This window comes from Nannospalax galili, unplaced genomic scaffold (assembly GCF_000622305.1).
Source record: "Nannospalax galili isolate Female #2095 unplaced genomic scaffold, S.galili_v1.0 scaffold11, whole genome shotgun sequence".
In the NCBI taxonomy this organism is placed as follows: Eukaryota; Metazoa; Chordata; class Mammalia; order Rodentia; family Spalacidae; genus Nannospalax; species Nannospalax galili.
The window spans coordinates 5647116-5667810 of NW_008330735.1; the positions used below are offsets into that span (position 1 = coordinate 5647116).

Below are 20695 nucleotides of genomic sequence, written 5' to 3' on the forward strand. Positions count from 1 at the left end.
TTAGGCTTTCAGGAGAATAGAATTCTAAAATTTTGGTTTGTCCTTAAAGGTTGATTATCCTACCAAATAGTGATGAACTGTGATACAATAAGTGGAGAACAATAGGGATCAGCTAATCTTTCCCTGTTTGTTTTGAACACCTAGGACGGGGTCCCTTCCCATCTCTCTCCTGCTCAGAACTTCCACCACCCTTTTCTTTGAAAAACATCATCACTTAAAAGACAGACATGCATTCACTGTTCTTTCCCTAAACTGATTCTCAACCCTAGAACTTTTACAGGAATCTCTCTCATCACAATTTTATTCAACAGTATCTTAAAAATAATGAAAAATAAATGTGAAGAAAAGTTTACGCACTTGTTTTACCTGTATGAGTCCTGGTGTGGGTCTTCAGGTGGTCGGACCGGGAGAACTTTCGTTGACAAGTTTTACACTGGAATGGTTTCACACCTAAACGGACAGACAAGGTCTAGCCTCGGCCCTAACAATGTGGGGCACAGCGAGGCCCACAAGGCCAGTTTTCTGGCAGCTGGAGGAGCCTGGCATATCCAGCCATGCCTGTAGGGTCTATCTACCTGGCCTTGAGATTTCCTTAATCTCTCAGGCCAAGCAGGAACCATCTGATTCTGCACAGTCACTTCAAGGATCATTCAGACTTGGGAACAACCATTTTCTAACTACAAACAACCAGTTTCTTACCAGCAGACAAGTCATAGAGACTGAAAAGAGTGAATCATGCTACAAACTGGCTTCTCTCCACTCCCCTGGTTCCTGATCTTAGTATATCACTAGCCCACTGCTGTGGGATCTCACTTGTGCTGTGGTTAACAGGAGAAGTATAAGCTTTTTGCTTTTTTTTTTTTTTTTTTTCTTTTTTCTTTCTCCTTTTTCTTTTAAAGAAAACTCTGGATAAGGTGGGGGGAAGTTGGAAAAAGGAAACAGATCACCCTCTTGTCCATGTTTAATAAGGAAGACAGTCACAAAATCAGCTCTAACCCAGGGCCTGTGACTGCTGGCAATGAGAAGTGAACCTACAAACCTGTGTGTCTCCTTTGGTGTCTTTTGAGTTGGTCTGAACGAGAAAACCTTCTCTCACAGTCCTTGAAGTCACACTGGTAGGGTTTCTCACCTTAGAGAAGATACATATTGTATTTGAGTGCAATACTGCCAAGTATAGTCTCATTAGAGGCAACCTCTACTAATGCAGATGAAGTGATTTCAAAATGCCCAAGGACATAAAAATCCCACTTACATACATGCCCACGGATAGAGGGAGGAGTTAAAGAGGTCACTCTGGTATATCCAATGCTGGGTGAGGCCCAGTTCTCTCATTGTAAAATATGGCAAATGATCCAACAACTTCAAAGGATTCATGAGATTAGAGCAGACCATACACATAAAGGATACAGACTGGCCCCTAGCACTGAGGCAGTTCTGAAAAATAAATAATTAGCAGGAAATATTTATAGAAGTCAAAACCAAGTTAGTTTTAACTCCTAGTCTGAATCTGAGGCAGAATTTTGGGATGGATGTGTCTTGAGGCTGACCCTGTGAAATAAGTGTTCCCTGTTTTATGGCCTGGAGATTTGGTGTTCTCAGCTACTGACTTCTTGTTCTTGAGTCAAACAAATGACTCCATGGTTGTGAGACACCCCAATTAAACCAGGAGCTGAAGCATTTAGAAAGATTGTGGTGTCCCTTAATTCAAAAGAGTCAACAGAGGGATTGCACAACCTCTGCACAACCTCTCAAAAAGGAGGGCTCCACCCATGTCCTACATAGGAAAAATTCAGCTGAACACTGGGAACAGAGCCCCTAGAGTGCACTGAGCATCCAAAGGTCTTCCCACCTCCCAGACTTCTGAGTCACAGCATTCTGGGATGGAGAACAAGCCATTCTGAGGTCAGCCCACTCTTTCCATTGCTGGGCAGCCCTGTTACCTTTCCTGCCACACAACCTGTTGCTTCCCTGATCTTTCTATGTGCTGCTATGGCTGGCCTCACTTACTGCATGGTCCCTGCTTAAGATCCTTCATCTTTATGTCTACATTCCTACCTATTAAAATGTTGACCACACAAACCTCACAAGTGCCACTTGCTCTGTAATACCTATTTTACGGTTTGACTGTAAAATGTCCCCCACAGGTTCATGTAGTTGAACACTTGGTCCCAAGTTAATGGTACCATTTTGAGTGGTTGTGGGACCTTTAGGAGATGGAGCCTTGCTGGAAGAAGTGGGCTTCTGGGAGATGGCCCTTGAGGGTTACAGCCTGGGCCCACTTTTAGCTCCAATCTCCCTCTGCTTCCTGGTCGAGATATGTGAACAAGCAGCCTTATAATCCTGCCGCCACGGCCTGGAGATGCGCCTGCCACCACACCCTTCCTGCAGTGATGGACTGCACCCTCAAACTGTGGGCAAAAATAAATCCTTGCTCTCTTAAGTTGCTTCTTGACAGGTATTTGGTCATAGTTAATGAAAAAAAAAATGGTTAAGACAACCTGCTTGGAGACTTCATGGCCTTCCTCATCATAGAACTGATTCCAGAACATCTAATATGGTGAGCTACTTACTGTCTCACTCTGCCTTCTTCCATGGGAGGAAAATTCTGAGGGCAGGGGCATTTTCTTAGCTTTGCATTTATACCCAGCCCCTATGTCTTCTGACCTTGATTCATCAGCATGGAGGAGACAGTGGTCCTCCTCAATGGCATTTCTCTTTTCTGCTACTGACCTTCTGCTCAGCCTTTATTTCCTCTGCCTATCCTGACTAGTCTTTGATGGTCAACCCAAGCCCTTTCTGCTCTCAGAAACCTTCTCCAATGCTGCTAGCTCCAATCCATTCCATCTCAACTCCTCAGCTTCTCTAGGCTCTGATATGATTGTGCACTTAATCCTTTTTCATTTTGTCTCTTCTAGCTCCCACATGGGTCACACACTCTGAGAAGGGGGTAGTGGCTTAGAGTTAAAAGGCAGGAGTTTGAGTCTTCATTCCACAACATCTTCCCTCACGATAACTATTTTCTGTGTGCGGATAAATAAAATAACACATGTAGGCAGACCACACAAAAAAAGTACTTGATATACTAGTCTGTACTTTTACCTATAAATGCATAATAAAATAGTGAAGTCTTTCAATAAAAGGGAACTCAGATAGGTTAAATACTAACCTGCCCACCTGTCTTCTACAAGGAAGAGCTTCTTAAAGGTATCACCAGATAACCTTGTTTGTTGTCTTTGCCCCACACAGCCATCTAAGCCTCCCTGAGTTCTAAGTGCTTCTTTCCCAGTAAAACTTTCTATGCCCATTTTGTCTTTAATATGTATGTATATTCCCTTGTATTTTTCCAGATAGAATTTCACTTTGTCATTTTTCTTAAAAACTTGACAGATGGTTTTCAAATGATCCCATTTAAAGCAGTATGTAAAAACAGAGGATACCATTGGTGGTTCCCATTTTGCATCAAAGTCTGTGGTCCACTGAGTGCAAACTCAGGCTTAAGACAGAATTGAGTCTTCCAGTTAGCAATGTCCAAGGATCAAAAAAGATCTGAATATAGTTTGCTTTCTTCCAAAGCTTCCTAATATCAGTCCGCAGTAACAGTAATAGTAGTTCTTGCATGACGTTGTTCTTCAGTGTAAAGCCCAGGAATAGCTCTTCAGTGGACAAACCTGAGTTCTCACTGTTCTCTGTAGGAGAGACCTAGCCATTCTCCCATCCTGTGCTGATAGACCTAGAGCAAACACTGGCTGCCCATGTATGAGGAGGCCAACAACTACCCAAAACCAATTCTCACTGGCCTAAACAGACTCCTTGACTTGGGGGACAATCCAATTTTCTTTCACATACCACCATAAAAACGAATCATTTCTTTGCTTCTTAGAAGACTAATTACAAAAGTTAAAATTCAGGCCATTTTCCCATTCAGAGATGGTTGGTTGTTTCTAAGCTTAACAGTTAAGTGCTTCTTTGGACCTGTACTTCAAAATTGATGCTGATCTCATCCATCAATCACTGAGTCATCTGACTGTCCTACCCCAGGCTTGCTTTTCCTCCCAGAGATGCTAGGAATCCTTTAGTAGAATTATTACCATTTATTCAGACCTGAAGGCATAGTATCCTATGCAAGGAGCTTTCTAGAAAAAACTTCTTTAATACAATTTAATTTAATCTAACATAGGCTTAAGAATTGTACAATGCAGGCATTATAACCTTCATTCTCTGTATGAAGCATATTAAGAGTTCAGAGGGATGTTGAGTAATTTGCTGAAGATATTACCAGTGGGTGGTGAAGCCAGAATTCAAACACAGGTCACTTTGATTCTATGGCATTTACTTTCTACAACTTTGTTCTGCCCTTCCTAAAGATGGTTTACTGACTTTTTTAAAAAAGGATGAACAATTAGGATACAAACAGCCCTGTAGCCTTTCCCTATCACCTTGGCCTAACCTTTTAATTTTTATTTATTTATTTTTATGTGTATGAGTGTTTTGCCTGTGTGTACTTAAGTGTGCCACCTTCACGTAGTGCCTGAGGAGAACAGAAAAAGGCAACAAATCTCCTAGAACTGAAGTTAAGGATGGTTATTAGATGCCTTGTGGGTACTGGGAACTGAACTCAGGTTCTCTGAAAGATCAGCCAGTGCTCCTAACTACTGAGCCATCTCTCCAACTCCAGCCTGACATTTTAAATCAATACCAACTTTCATCCTAGAAGTTACCCTTGTCCTTAGTCATGTGAGAATCCAGAGTAGGAGCTCTTAAATCATACTTGCTGAAGTCTGAACAGTGGACAAACTTACCAGTGTGCTTCCGGCTGTGCATCTGTAAGTGGGACAGCTTAAAATATCTCTTATTGCAGCCTGGGTAAGCACACATGAAGGGGCGTTTCTCACTAGTCTCAGATGCTGACCGGACAAGAGTTGGTGCTACTCCAGGGACACGCCGCACATCCTGCAGGTACAGTGTAAAAGGAATGAATGGAAGCCTTACACCATATGCAAACATGCATGTCAGTCCCATGCTGAAATAAGCTGAAAGAAGGAATGGCAGGTAAATATGAGATCTAAAATTGGTCCTCTCCACACCCTAGATGCCTGCCTAGATCACTAATGGATGATAGATTAGGACATTATGATGCAGTGCTCTAATACCATTACTAGATTTACCAATACTTGAATTTGAAATGAAGCCTTTTGGGATTCCCTGACACCGATCCTCTAAAGAAGAAATGTTGGTTCCTGAAAGAGCTCCCAATCCTTGTTGTTCAGCATCTACTCAAGACAATAAAGTCTGGAATTCCAGAGTCCCAGACTATGCCCTCCCAGCTGGAGACATGATCACATGACTTTGGGCCCAATCAGCAAATGTAGGCAGACATTCTTATTAGAGAAAAACATGAGATAATGGGTGAGATCCAAATCAACCAGAGCTTCCATGTGTAAATAAATGATAAAGAAGTCTCTAGATTCTAGTGCTTGAATTCACCAGAAGCCCGTGGTACAGTCAGTGAAAACTTTAACAAGGACACCTGAAAACACTGGACTCTGTCAGCCTTCTGTGTCCTTCACATGTCCTTCCCAAAGCACCTACTTCATCCTCTTTATCTAGAAGGTAAGGCAAGCTTCCCTTCCTGCCCTCATGTTCAGTGATTCCTGGACTGCAGAGCAAGGACCTGTGTGTGTGTGTGTGTGTGTCCTCCATGTTCAATTATGGATGTGACAAAGGGGTGAACAGCTGATGCAGGAGCACATCTGTGATTGTGTGCAAACCTTACTTCTAAACCCCACATCTATCTGCTCTCTGTGTCTTCTAATCAGCCCATACTTACGTTCTCCTTCCTATTTCACCAGCCTTGCCCTGAGAGGGCACTTCCTTGTTTGCAATGGAAAGTTCTGTAGTGACATACACTATTGTATTGACAGATCATAGTGTATGCCACCATTTACCTTTACCTTACCAGCATACAAGTAAATGGTGGGCCAGTGTGTTGACTGGCATATTCTAGAAGAAAAAGAGTAGGCAATAAAACATCTGTACAGGGTGGAGTTTTCTAGAGGCCATGACAGTGGCTCTGACAAACTGAGTCTGGTGGGAAGGGAGGTGCAAAAAGCCTTTTTCATCTTCTTTCCTTCATCTTAGATGCAGATATAGGACTAAAAACCTGTTGTTAGTTTTAGTTATCAGTCTCTGTCCTAGTGAAGAATGCTGATGTTATCTGTGGAAGGAGACAGAGATGACTCTTTCTTAACTTTTATCATATCCCTATATTTCTGTGACTTTTGTTTTTATTTCTCACCATATGAAGGCTTGAATGAGAGAGCACACAATGCTGTTTTACTTCCACGTGTAGAATTCTTTGCCCACATATCTTGAAGGGGCCTGGCCCACATGCACCTTACTTCCAGGGTCTTGACTATTCTGGAAAGAGTACTCCAGTTGTTGTTGCAGCCACTGGGTCATGTTTTACGTCACAGATGTGAATCCCTGGTAACTGCAGTTCTGACTATCCACAAGAGACTTGGGGGGTAAGGGGGCCTCCCACAAGTCACCTGCATTCTCTGTGATTTCATGGTCCCTGGAGACCTCTCACTCTCCTGAGCTGTGCCTTGTCCTGTGTCTCCCCCAAGAAGCAATATTCTTGAAAACGAGGATGCTGGAGTCAGAGCAAACCTGTGTGTCTCAGCTCCCATTTACTAGCTATGTGATTTTAGACAAGTCAGTTGTCTTTTCTGGGCTTCGGTTTCCCCAACTATAAAATGGAAATAACAGTACCTACACATAAGTGTGTGGTAAGGGTTACACGAGAGAAGAAAGGCCATGTGTAATGCAGGAATCAGAAATGTACATTGCTAAGTCAAAGTAGTTAGTCTGAAAATGTTACACAGAGGTCCAAAGTTCTGAGAAAAGAGCAGTGGTTGGGGGTGGAAGGGGGGAAACACAGAAAAGGGACTGAACAGGTGCAATATGAGAATTATTGAGATGGTAAACATACTCCATAAGGTTATATCCTTGGAGCCTGTATCTATGTCTACAAGGTTATATTCATTGCAATTGTGCCTTGACTAAAACTCAGAACTATACAACAAAGTAAACCCTAGTATGAACTATGGACTTCAGTTAACAATAATATATCAACATTGGCACATCTGTTGTATAAAATGTACCACACCAAGACAAGATGGTAGTAAAAGGAGAAATTATGTGAAGGTGGTGGCAGAAGGATTCAGTAAATCTGTCACTTCTGTATAAATTTTGAATAAACCTAGGAAAAAATCCATGTTTTTAAAGTCTGTATACAAATCTTAGCACAGAGAACATGTCCAGCCATAGGTGAGACTGTTGTTACCGCTATAATCAACATTTGACAAGACAGTCTACTTTTGGGCACTTTATAATGTATATCGAATCTTTTTAGAAAGTAAAGGTCCAGGTTATTAATTCAAGTATAGATGGCCTCAAAACAAGAACTATACTGCCCATTCTGGAGGAGTATATTTAAAAGTAAAGGAGGAAAGAATGGGATTCTGCAGGAAACATCCTAGTCTGTATCAGGCAAGATGGCATCTCTGGGGGAGGAAGACACCCCTTACCAGTCCTAGTGGAAGAGAAACATGACTCTGATGACAAAGACTTGTCAAGGCCAGATAGTGCATCAGCAGGGAGCTGCAGGGCACCTGAGCAGAGGAAGAGGCAGAGAAGGTAGCCTCTGGCTGGAGAATCCCAGTACTCACCTGAATGCCTCGGAAGACACCATGGGTGTGTATTCTGTATTGGGCACCACAGAGGATGGGGGTTGTGTGGTTCTCACTCTCGTACCCTGTGCTATGACTGTAGACACAGAAAAGAATGGTTAGGGTTCTGATTGCCAGTCACCTTTTGGAAATGCTCATCTACAGCAGGAGGTGGTGACTTTTTTAAAGCTCACAGTACTAAAACAGCTGGATTTCGCCTTCTTTCGTGGAGCCACTCTGGAACAGGGATCTGGCAAAGCTGAGGCCTTACGTGTGTTACTACTACACAGCCTCCCCTCACCCTCAGATTCTTGCAGGCAAACTGTCTGGATCTGTGAATTGCTCAGACAAGCTGAGAAAAAGCCACAGTGGCAGGATTTCATCCCAGGCAAGTTGTTTACCATATGAGCAGCGGGCTGACAGCGAGACTATCTCAGGAATGAGCAGAATTCTTCAAGCTTCATGGGAAGTGCACTGGAGTTTTGTTGACACCTCATGACTCAGTTCTTACCAGATAGCACCAAGAAACTGATGACATTTACAAGAAGACATGTCATATCCTCAGAAGTCAGGGTTGCACATCTGTGTCCCCACTCAACCTACAGATCAGTTTTTCAGATTAAGTTAACTCTGTGTGTGTGTGTGTGTGTGTGTGTGTGTGTGTGCAGGTGTACACACACATGCATGTGCATGTGCTCATGTGTGTATGGGTGCCTGTGCATACATGTGTGTGAGTATGCATGTGGAGGCCAGAAACTGACATTAGGTGTCTTACTTGGTCTGTTTCCACCTTAATTTTTTGAGATGGAGTCTCACTGAACCTAAAGCTCACCAATTCGGCTACGTTAGCTGGCCATTAAGTTTCAGGGATCCTCCTAACCTCACCTCCCTAGTGCTGGGATTACAAGCACACTTGAACTTTTACATGAGTCCTGGGGGATCAAACTCAGAAGCTCAAGTTTGCATGGCAAGTACTTTAATAACTGAGCCATCTCCCCAACTCCATCTTAACTCTTTGTAGCCATCAGCGGGTGTTGGATAACAACCTTAGGCAGTGCTTGAGCTAACTTGGGACTACAAGTGAGGCCTGAAGGATGTGAAGCATCAGAAAGAGCAACTTGGAAGGAAATGTGTTGCTCTGATAAAAGTCTCTCCTTCAGGTACAGTGCATCTTTTCTGCAGTGATTTATTTCCAATCCAGCCAGTTGCAAAGAATTTCACCTATACTGACAATATATCAGAGTTGCATTGAGAATCACTGTGGGAGTGATGATGAACCAGCCTTCATGAACCATCCCTGTGAAAGGAGGCAGCTACTTTGGAAAATGTCTGGAATCCCCCTGCCCATCCAAAATAGATACAAAGGGGACATACTACCTAGAAATCCTGGATATTTTCTCAAAGGAATAAAAACAATTTTCTACAAAAAAAGACTATACACTGTTCACTAGAGGCATTATTTATTCCTAAAAGTCAGAAACTAGAATCAACTCAAATGTCAATTAAGCAATGAAAGAATAAATACAATGCAATATCTTCATACAATGGAATATTATTTGGAAAAAATACGTGAAGCACTGATATGGTAAGTCGAAGAACAAAGTCACAAAACGCCACATATTGCATAATTCCATTTATATGAAATGTCCATACTAAGTAAATCTATAGAAATAGAAAGTAGATGGCTCAGTAGTTAAGAGCACTTGCTGCTCTTGCAGAGAACCTGAGTTCAGTTCCCAGCACCCACATAGCAATTCAAAACAGTCTAGAACTCCAGTTCCAGGGGAGTAAATACTCTCTTAAGATACACATTGGTGCACATGCATTCAGGCAAAGCACTCATACACAGAAAAATAAATAAATAAATATAAAAAAGAAAAAGAAAACAGATTAGTGGTAGGTTGCCTAAGACAAAGGGAGTTAGAGGAATACGAAAAGTGAAAATGTCTTAACCATGCAGGAAAGGTCACACAAGCCTGTGACTTTACCAGAAAACATTGCATTGTGCAGTCTAAGTGGGTGAGCTGTATGTCATGTGAAATAAATAAAGCTGCTTTGAAATCTTTTTTATCAAGCTGAGCATGGTAGCTCATGCCTATAATCCCAGACTTGGGAGATGGAGGCAGAAGGATCAGGAGTTGGAGGCCAGCCTAGGCTACATAAGATGATGATAATGATTTTGTAGTAGCATCTTTAAAACCCTCCAGGTAAATTAACTGATGGTTGGGGCTGACCAACCACTCTCTGCCTCTGCTATCTCAGCAGTTCAGGGATACCCAAGTAACGACAGGTGAGCTGGTAGATCAGCCCACTCTGTTTGATGCAGAAGGCCTAAGGCTGATCCAGCCCTCATTCTCCAGGGAAAGGAATTCCTGGAAAAGGAAAGTTTCTGCCAGGGTCACTGCAATATCCACACAGCCTGGGACCACAGCAGCTGTGGGGTTTCACATTGAGTTCTGGCTCCAGGCATTTTAGAAAGAAGTGTCTGTCTTCTTTGTATAGTTTGGGGAGGTGGGTGGCTGTTCTATTTCCCTAACCTCCTACACTTTAGCTCTATAGCCCATTTCAAGTGCTTTTTTACATATTGTAGCAAGGGGAATGGTGTCTCAGAGAACTAAAACAGGGTCAAGCATGCAAAAATTGGGGAGAAACACCAAACCCCAACAGAATCTGCTTTTCTGACCCTTACAATGCATTCATTGGGAGAATGAGGCCCTGACTGCTTTCTTACCATTGTATCCTATGTGGTGGGAAAGTGAGAAAGGATGTAACAGCTGTGTGGTAGCAAAAAGAAGCTATGGCCAGAACAGGAGCTGCCATGAGAAGCTGGTTTTACCTGGTTCCACCATCTGCATGGAGCCACAGTGTGATTTACATATTTTCTAGGACCAAGGGACACAACCTGAGTAGAAATCTGAGTTGTTTTCAAGGTCTATTGTAAAGGAGAAAGAACTGGCAATCTTTTTTAATGGCTGTTCTCTGGATATTAGCTGGATTCCTGGAAAGTGATAATAGACAGCACGGAAAACAGATTTTCATCAAGATACTTGTCCAGTGACAGGAAATGTTGTATCACTCAAGTGAACAACATTAAGTATTGATCCTACTGTCTCATGCAAGGTATCAAACAAAAGAAGCCACCAGCAACAAGACTGTACCTGCCAGCCCTATCACTCGATCCTTCTGCCAAGTCAGCGAAAAGTGGCTAGTCTCTGCCTATTGATTCTTTTGTCTGCACAAGACAAACACCAAAGCAATACCACATTGTAAAAACCAGCCAGCTTGCTTCTCAGTGTGGTCCTCTAGGAACACCAAATTCAGCCCATAGGCATTTAATTAGCAGTATCTCCCTCTAAATGAGGAAAAGTAAAGCAAACCAGTAATCTTGAATCATAGACTAACGGAGAAAGCACAGAGGAAGGTTGTCTGTTTCCTCCCCGCTTAAAGCAGTAACCTCTTACAGCTCATGATGTATGAGGTTAGACAGCATGACAGGTGACTAGTTTTCAAGACAGTCTATTTCTCTTGGAGACAGTTACAATTGACTTCCCAAACTGAACTGACATCTCCCTCATTTCTACCTTCTGGTGAACCATTGAGTGAGTATTACTGTTACAGTCATCTCTGTGAATCTGTCTCCTCTGCTCAAGGCTGAACTTGACCTTGAGTACAGATTCCTCTCTCCTTCCTGCAAATTCTACCTTTAATTATAGTAGGCACGGAACACATCAACATTCTAGAATGGACTGAGTCTAACACCTCTTCCACATTATAATCCTTCAGGTCTTAGAAGGTAGCCCTCCAGACTAGAGCTGTGTTCTCTCAACAAGGAGAAATGGCGTCTTGATCTCTTACCATCCCAACTGTCCTCTTTCCCATCCCCTTCATTTTGTTAAGTCCTTCTCAAAGTGGGAACTGAGGCTAGATCTCAATGCTGCAAGGTGTGTTTCTATGCAGAGGTGGAGGGAAAGATCATCTGTATATCTGAGAGACTTTAGAATCAGGACTGTAACATCAATGCATGAGACTGGAGCATGCAGGCTTCCCTGGAAGGGATTCTGTCCAAATCTGTCAAGATCAATATGCTAGTTGATACCGTGAATTTGGCCCACGAGCTATCAGTGCTCAAGCCTTGGGTAGGGTCTTGAGTTTCTTGGCTCAGTGTAGATATAGGGCTGTTTTAGCACTAAGAACAAATAGCTCCATCGCATTTCAGTCACAGTGATCTTCCTCAGTCTAATAAAATCTCCAACTCTCGCCTCTATCCTTAACCCTAGCATTGCCCGAGGCAGGTATCCATGGCCTGAAGCTAAAGACATGATTATTTTAGGTTGAAATTCAGCATTATAGATTTACTGTCCAAATCCCATCTGATTTCTTTCAGTGAGTCATTTCTAACTGCTGAAATTTGACTCTGAATTTAGCTTCCAAACCATTTGTTTTCCATCTCCATCTAATGTCATCTCTGCATTTAAAAAGCCCCCTTCTGAGGCTGGAGAGATGGCTCAGTTGTTAAGAGCACTGGCTGTCCTTGAAGAGAACCCAGGTTCCATTCTCAGCACCCACATGGTGGCTAAAAACTGTCCATAACTCCAGTTCCAGGGAAATCCAGTGCTTTCTTCTAACCTCCACAAGCACTGCACAACACAGGTACACTTACACACTGTCTTAGTTTGTTCTTCATTGCTGTGACAAAATACTCTGACCACTACCAACTTGGGCAGGAATGGGTTTATTTAGCTTACATATCTCAGGTCACAGTTCATCTGAGAGTCCAAGGTAGGAACTCAGGGCAGGAACCTGGAGGCAGGAGCTAGAGCACAGGCCATGGAGGAATGCTGCTTACTGGCTTGCTCCCCTGGCCGCTGCTCAGCCTTCTTTCTTATGCAACACAGGCCCACCTGCCCAGGGGTGGCACCACCCACAGTGGGCTGGGCCCTCCCACATCATTCATCAAGAAGATGCCCTTCAGACATGGCCACAGGCCAGTCCAATAGAGGCAATTCCCCAACTGAGGCTCCCTCAACCCAGGTGTGTCACGTTGACACTAAAGCTATCCAGCATACACACACATGCAGGACACATAAAATAATAAATAAAATTGTTTAAAGCTCATGTATAGCAGAATACATGAGGCCCATGGGGGGGGTATAGAGGCATGGATGAGGGCGAGGGTCTTAATTTGATTAAGAACTGTTGTATGAAATCTACAAAAGCTTAACAAAAAAAATTTTTTTTTGAAATCACTTCTGCCCTTTGTTTGGTAAGATAAGGCTGAGACCATAGCAGACAGCCTGAGAGTGCCTGCTCCACCCTCCATTGTAGGGGCTGAGATCTCAGCAGATTGCCAGAGAGTGCCTGTTCTGGCCTCCCTCTGGCATAAGGGCTGAGAACTCAGGGGACCACCTGAGAGTGCCAGGATCCTGCCTCCACGTGGTGAAGCCTTTGTGAGGGAACTGACACTGACTCTAGTCACCATAATAGCTGTCAAAGTGCCTGAAAACAAATCCTCAGTCCATCACTCTCAAGTCAAGCCTTGGCAGACAAAAGAAAAATTAGAAGGAACCCAATGGAGGGATGCTTTTGGAAGGTCTCATCAAGAAATTCCAATGGATTCTGATATGAACATTTGAAATTTGTCCTGTTCTGACTTTTTTCTGGTTCCCTGTCTAGAACTTGTAATGCTAACTATACTTGCCTTTACTTCTCCTTCACATCTCATAGGCACCAGTCAAGGACTTTCTTTTTCCCCTATAGTTAAGAATTATACAATTTGGGAGTCTTTTAGATAGACCCACTGAAGGGGTAACTCCAATTGCCTCACCCTGCGTTCCTGTTCAGCATGGAAGAAGCCAGAGCGGTCTACATCCCGCTTCCCTATCAGCAATTTGGGTAACCTCTTCAGGAGATGGTGCGATAAGAATAGGAGGTAGGAATTGGCTAGGCAGTTAAGGTAAAAAGACCCCAAAGAAAAGTAGCCAGTTTCTTGGCTAAAAGTCAAAATGTCTTTGGGCCTCTTAGCAACATACTCTGTGTTCCAAAGGCCAAAAATGTCGAAAGTATTTGGGAGCTCTTATCTAATCCCTAAAAGATTTTACAGTTCTTTGGAGGGGGGAATGTTAGAGTAGCAAAAAGCCCCACACAAAAAAAAGAGAGTACACAAAGTTTTTCAGAAAAAAGTGATGGGGAAATATGGGAGGAATTGGGAGTAAACATGGATTTGATCAAACACCTTATATGCATGTATGAAATTCACAATAAATTTTTTAAAAGTTAAAAAAAAAAGTTCCTTCCTGAGATTTCATAAAGAGATGCTCTTGGGACTTGGGAGATAGTTCAGTCAGTTAAGTACTTGCCATGCAAGCATGAGGAACTGAGTTTATGTCCCATAAGCCATGTAAAAGGCCAGGCATGATACTGTGTACTTCTAAGACCAGCACTAGGGAGGTAGAGGCAGGGGTTCACTAGCCAGCCAGCCTAGTCTAATCAGCAAGCTCTGGGCCAGTGAAGACTCTGCCTCAAAAAACAAGTTAGACAGCTTTTGAGGATCAACTTCTGAGGTTACTCTCTGGCCTCTACATGTGTAAGCATACACATGTACCCATACATGCATAGATATAGACATACACACACAAAAGATGCCTTTACTAGCTGTTGATACATATTATACATAATATAATATGTGCCAAATATTTTTCCAGGATGTAGAGGAAGTGATAGGATTCTAGAAGATGTCTCTGTGGTATAACCTGAAGGAAGTCATTACAGAAAAGAGGCTATGTTGATGGGGCCCAGTCTACCAAGACAGAAGTTAACCTAGAAGAAACACTTGGAAAGATGATGGTGACCAGTAACAGCTATTGCTAAGGCCCAGTTGCTTGCTTAGATGATCAGGCAGAGCTAAACTTTACAGCAGGAGAACCCTCTTTAACATACTCCATGACTTTGCTATGGATAAACCAAACCAAAGCAAAGTAAGAGCAGGACTCATAGAGGGTTAGAGCCATAAAGCCCAGGATGGAGAGATGACTTAGGGGTTAAGATCACTAACAGCTCTTCCAGAGGACCTGGGTTTGGTTCCTAGCACTCAGATGGTGGCTAACAACTGCTTCCAAGTCCAAGGGATCCAATGCCCTTCTGGCCTCTGTAGGCATCCATGTATGGGTGTACTTACATGCATATAAGCAAACCACTCATAAACATAAAATAAAAATAAACAAATCAGAATAAATGTAATAAGGCTATAAAATGGCCTGCCAAGAATGGCAAGAAGTCCAGCAGCCTAATGAAGATTTTTCCAGAGGCAATGATGCACATTTCAAATAAAAGAATCACAGAGCTCTGGACAGTTGTAGGATAAAAAAAATCAGAAGAACCCAGAGGTGGAGGGTGTCACTATTCATGGAGCTAATTCCAGAAACCAAGCTCTAGAGCAGAATGTGAAACCCAGCACACCAAATAACTGAGAAGCCCAAACCTTCCTCAGGGTAGAAATGCATGCAATGGCTTCATTATCTTCCAACCCAGATGACAAGAGAAACATAAAGGAAATCTGGCACTATGTATAGATAGTGAGCCAAGCCTAAAGAAGCCTGGATTTTCTTAGGGTAGGAAATGGATGCTTTACAAAACAATGTTCCTATTTTGCTACCTATTAAACTTCCTCTTAAAGGATAAGATATGTAGTTCAACTTAATGTTGGAGGAAAGGGATCTGATGACTCTATGACCAAGACCATCAGAGAGGCCACAGGGATTTACAGTACCATGTAATTGGGCAGCTATGGGTCCAGGTGGAAAGTAGCTGGTAGGCTTGGTGCAGGCAGGTGAGGGTGAGGAAGAGGAGGCTTGGGGTAATGTGATTGTTTCTCCCAGCCTGAACAAAGGTCACTTTGCTAGAAGCTTCAAACAATGCTTTTTCTTTTATTGCTCAACTAGCTGCAAATCATCCATTGAAGCATTTAGTCCCTAACTCCCTATCATGTTCACAAACACCTAAGCCATCAAGTATCTTTCTGCAGTAAAGATTCACCATATCAGTTACTTTCCACTCTCAGACTGGTAAATCTACTGCAAAAAAGAAATGGATTTGGGTTTATGTCTTACACATGAGATAGCAATTTTTGTTCCCTACTGGTCTATTCCTTGCTCACTCTGAAAGTTCCAGTTTAATAACTTTCCCTTACTGCTCTGGGGTTTAGAGAATCCCATGGCTTTTTTTCTTATTTGAAATCCAAAGCATTTGCCTATCTCAATTCTTGTCACCTCTGTTACTCTCTATGAATTTTCAGAGTATCAGCCATGTGGACAATTATTTTATGACATAATATGGATTTGGTTTTTTTGTTTGTTTGCTTGCTTGCTTAAAGCAGAGCCTAGAACTCAAATTTCCCTAATGGACCCAAGTAAATGAAAAGAAATAAATGAAGAAGACCCTGAGGAATCAACGACATTGAGCTGGCAGAGAGAGCCACTGAAGCTATATTGCCCATGTTGCAGCTCCGCCAGCCCACCACCGACCCCATGAACCTAAGTGTGCACACCTCTTCAAAGATGTTGGTCTACAGAGTCTAACTTGTGTCCCAAAATTAGACTATAAGCCAACATTTTTGGAGCATGAGAAGAGGTATGAGTCTATAGGCCTTCATGCATATATACAGATATATAGGCCTGCATATATATGCATATATTAATATATATTAGGGTACATAAATTGGGCAGGGGATGAAAGGTGTAGATAGGAAAGGGGATCTTAATATGAACAAAATATATGAGAATCACAAAATTTGGATTAAAAATGTTGGAAATCTGGACTTTACTACGATTACTTGAATTTTGCATTCTTGCAAATAACTTTAGTTTTAAAACCTATGTCTGACCTAAGAGCCACCAATTTGAATCTGCTGTTTAAGGCTAAGCAGTAAAGTTTATGCTATCAGTCTTGATTCTGCTGTGTCCTCCTGCATGGAGAGGAAATAGAGGTGGAGATATGCCGGATTCTTTTGAGAGCTGGGTACTAGTCAATAAATAGTGTACTTAAGCACTGAAATTACAGAAAGAAAACCCTATCTGCATACTGTCAATTCAAGAACACTGGTTTCTTATGACTGCTATAATAAATGATCATAAATTTGTGGCTTAAATCAACACAAATTTATCTTCTCATAATTCTGAACAATATAAGTTCAAAATCAGAGCGGTGTTTGGTGATACATTCCTGTAATTCCAACACTCAGAAAGTTGAGGCAGGAGGACTGCTGCCAAGTTCAGGCCAGACTGTGCTACACAGTGAGTGCAAGGCCAGCCAGAGATATACTGTGAACTCCTAAACTTATTAAAAAAAAAAAAGCAAAACAGGTTTGGGGCTGAAGTGATGGCTCAGCAGTAAGAAGACTTACTCTTCTTCCAGAGGACCTGGGTTCAATTCCCAGCACCCACATGGCACTAACAACCATCCGCAACTCCTGTTCCAGGGGATCTGGCACCCTCTTCTGGCCTCTTCAGGCATTGCATGACATAGGTGCACTTACATGCAGGTAAAACACTCATACACATAAAATAAAAACAATAAATTAAGAAAAAAGACAGGCTCCAGGGGCTGGAGAGGTAGCTCAGTGGTTAAGAACACTGACTGTTCTTGCAGAAGACCTGGGTTCAAATTCTAGTACCCACATGGCAGCTAACAACTGTCCGTAACTCCAGTTCCAGGGGATCCAACAGTCTCTTCTGTCCTCCGCAGGCATTGCATGACATGGAGGTACTTACCTACATGCAGGCAATACACGCATACACATAAATATTATAAATAGGTTCAAAGACTAGGTGTCAGTGGATAGAGCTTCCTTCTTGTGATGGCTCTAAGGGGACAATCTCTTTCCTTGTCCTTTTCATTTCTGAAACTGTCTTGCATCTTGGTCCCTTTTTGCACACTGCACACTCTTGCTGCCTCCTATTACTCTTCTGTAGTCAAGTTCCCCTGACTCCCTCTTATAAGAACATGTGCTATTGCATTTAGGCAACTGAGCCCGCTCAGATAATTCAGAATCATCTCCCCATCTTGAGACCTTAGCAGAATCACTCTGAAGAACACTTGCTGCCATGTAAGGCAACACACACAACTTTAGGAATTAGGATCTGGGTATCTGTAGATATTTAGCCTATCACACCAAAAGAGCCCATGTATTCCAATTCTTGCAGATACATTTGAAAAAGCTAGATTAATCTAGATCCCTTATCTCCAGGTTACTCCCAGAACACATGGTTCTTGCATCTGAAAACCTATGTTCTAGGCCCACTTCTAACACTTATTTTCCCTATGGCTATAAATGAGTCATCTAATTGTTTCTGCATTCAACTTTCAGCATCTGTAAAATGAAGTTAATAACCTATTTTGCAGATTTGTTTGAAGACCAAAGAGACGAGTTATGTGGGGAGCAAAAGTTAAATATCACTGAGTAACCGTATCCCAGAAAAATGCTCAGGAGGTCTCTGATTATAGGCACTCTGTGACCCACATCCATAAAAATTATTTATTCTATGTTTCACATGAGTCTGGTGATGGAGATCAGAAAAATTTGTATTTTGATCTTGAGTAAAACCATACAAACCATTAAGGATATATCTATCAGCTTAGGCACCCACATTTAAAAAAATCAATTAACTACTTTAAATTTAAATTTTAAAAGCCAGCATGGTAGATGGAGTACACTTGTGATCCCAGCCCTGGAGACAGAAGGATCCCTGGAACTTGCTGGCCAGCTAGTCTAGTTGACTCAGTGAGATCCAGGGTCAGTGAGAGACCCTGCCCCCAAAATAAGGTGGAGGGTGATTAAGGAAGAGACACCTGATGCCTACCTCTAGCTAATATACATTCTCTCTCTCTCTCTCTCTCTCTCTCTCTCTCTCTCTCTCTCTCTCTCTCAATTTATACACAGTTCAATGCTAACAGATGGAAGTGTTCTACTTATAAGTGACTAAGCAATCCAAACTGCACAATTCTTACCAAATCCAACTTCTTTCTACCTACCTAAGCAGATGCCGTTACCAAAAGAACACACACTTCATGACCTCATTTCTGGCAGAAGCATGGACTGTACTTTTTCCTAAGCAGCTTTCACAGGTATAAAATATGTCCTGAGAAAGCTTGCCTTTCCTACACAGCTTTAAGAGGCATCAACATGCATCAAGTTTGAAGAAAGAGAAAAACGTTTGTATAGAACACAAATTGTAAGCCCTCCTTTCTAAAAACATGAACACTGGAGTTTGGCTCATGGGGAAAAACAGAACATTTGAAGAGAAGCTTCTTTAGAAATGATTAATTTTGATATTCCGCAGGCACAAGAAGATTAATAAAAAAGAATTGAGGTTTTACAGATGAGGAAAACCAGAGCTTCCTTGAAATCCCTTATCAACAGGAGACTTCAAAAAAAACAGGGAAGGAAAGTAAAAGAAGAGGAAGAGCCTTTTGAAAGCAATTAGCATTCAATATGAATATTCAAAAAAGAAGGAATTTCAGCCTGTGGTTTCTCTCTCCCACCTCTGGTTATTGGCCAGATGCGCATCCCTCTACCATTGTCACCACCACCTTCTCACCTTTACAGAGTTCACTCTGCTACAGGGAAGCACTCAGAGAGCCTTGCAGCTCTTCCACATCAGAACATGGAATTTGCCCAGAGGCCCTCTTCACCCTCATTCTCAACACCCAAGGCTTATATAGGAGATGTGTAAATGCCTGTCTCCTTTTGGTATTGACAATAAACTTAGCTGCAAGCCTTTAGGCCTATCACCCTCTTGCCCAGTGTACAACTTCTGAGGAAAAAGAATGAAGGAGCCGTGTTAAGAAACTGGACTTCCAGGGCTGGAGAGACGGCTCGGTGGCTAAGAGCACTACTGCTCTTCCAGACGACCTAAATTCAATTCTCAACAGACCTAAATTCAATTCCCAGCAACCCATCAGGAGGCTCACAACCACCTGTAACTCCAGTTCCTAAGGGATTCAACACTTATGGCTTTCAGGGGCACCTGCATGCACATGCATATATCTACTACACTCAGACAGACAGACAGACAGACGGACACACACACACACACAAATTAAAAATTAAAATAAATTTTTAAAAAGAAACTGAACTTCCCTAAAAGTTAAACACAAGAGATGACTGAGCTTAGCATCACTGACCAAACTATACTTGCCAAAAAAATAAAGGAACCCATATCTGACCAAGCCTGTATGTATCTACTTGATTATAGACACTTAGGGCTTCAAGACCCAAAGCTGGAAGCCTGAAAGGGTCCCAGTTCCTAGGACACTCTTCCAAGAAGCTGGCTTGCTGTTTCCCACATCCATAAAACAAAGCAGGGGGTGAGAAGCCTTCAAGACTCGAGAGAGAACAACCAACAAAATTACACAAAACCAAACAAACCTCTGTAGGAATGCTCACCATGAAGGGGGATGAACGAGAGCCAGTTTGAACTGCAGGGCTTCAGGCCAGAAGACCCAGAAACCAACCCTAAGAAATGTCCATAGTCAACCACTGAAGGCTTAGAATTAGAGCTTTACTGAATGAAAACCTAGCTTTCTTATAGCCAGAGTGATTTCAAAACTCACCTTCCAAAGTGCTTACTAGATCTTACTGGGGAGATGAAGAGATACCTGACTATCCACATCCAGAGCTGGTGGCAACGTGACACAGATACCTCTAGATCAACATTGAGCGCTATTTCACTCTGCCTGACTGTAATCACCTGAGAACAAGTTAAGCAGAATCCACAATTCTGCACAAGTGTCAGGAGCAAAGTCACCCAGCCATGTTCTTTGTGCAACTTAATACAGCTTTTATAGTGGGACTGTAACATACTGATGGATACATTAAAAAAAAAAAAAAAAAAAGATTTTTCTGTTCTGTGTAAGTGCACGTTATTGGTGCATTTACACACATGCAGGCAATACATACACTCATAGAAAAA

The 20695-nt window shown here is 42.3% G+C and overlaps 1 protein-coding gene across 2 annotated transcripts in view; it reads right to left on the reverse strand.

Annotated features, from left to right (window-relative positions):
* Window positions 1–20695, reverse strand: part of Wt1 (WT1 transcription factor) — a 48921-nt gene that overhangs the window by 3106 nt on the left and 25120 nt on the right. For both annotated transcript variants that reach the window (XM_029555265.1, XM_029555269.1), the window contains 4 exons: window positions 7731–7827; window positions 4800–4950; window positions 1040–1129; window positions 358–450 (listed from right to left, as the gene is read on the reverse strand). In XM_029555265.1, coding sequence (XP_029411125.1) covers window positions 358–450; window positions 1040–1129; window positions 4800–4950; window positions 7731–7827 — 431 coding nt within the window. The remainder of the gene's footprint in view (window positions 1–357; window positions 451–1039; window positions 1130–4799; window positions 4951–7730; window positions 7828–20695) is intronic.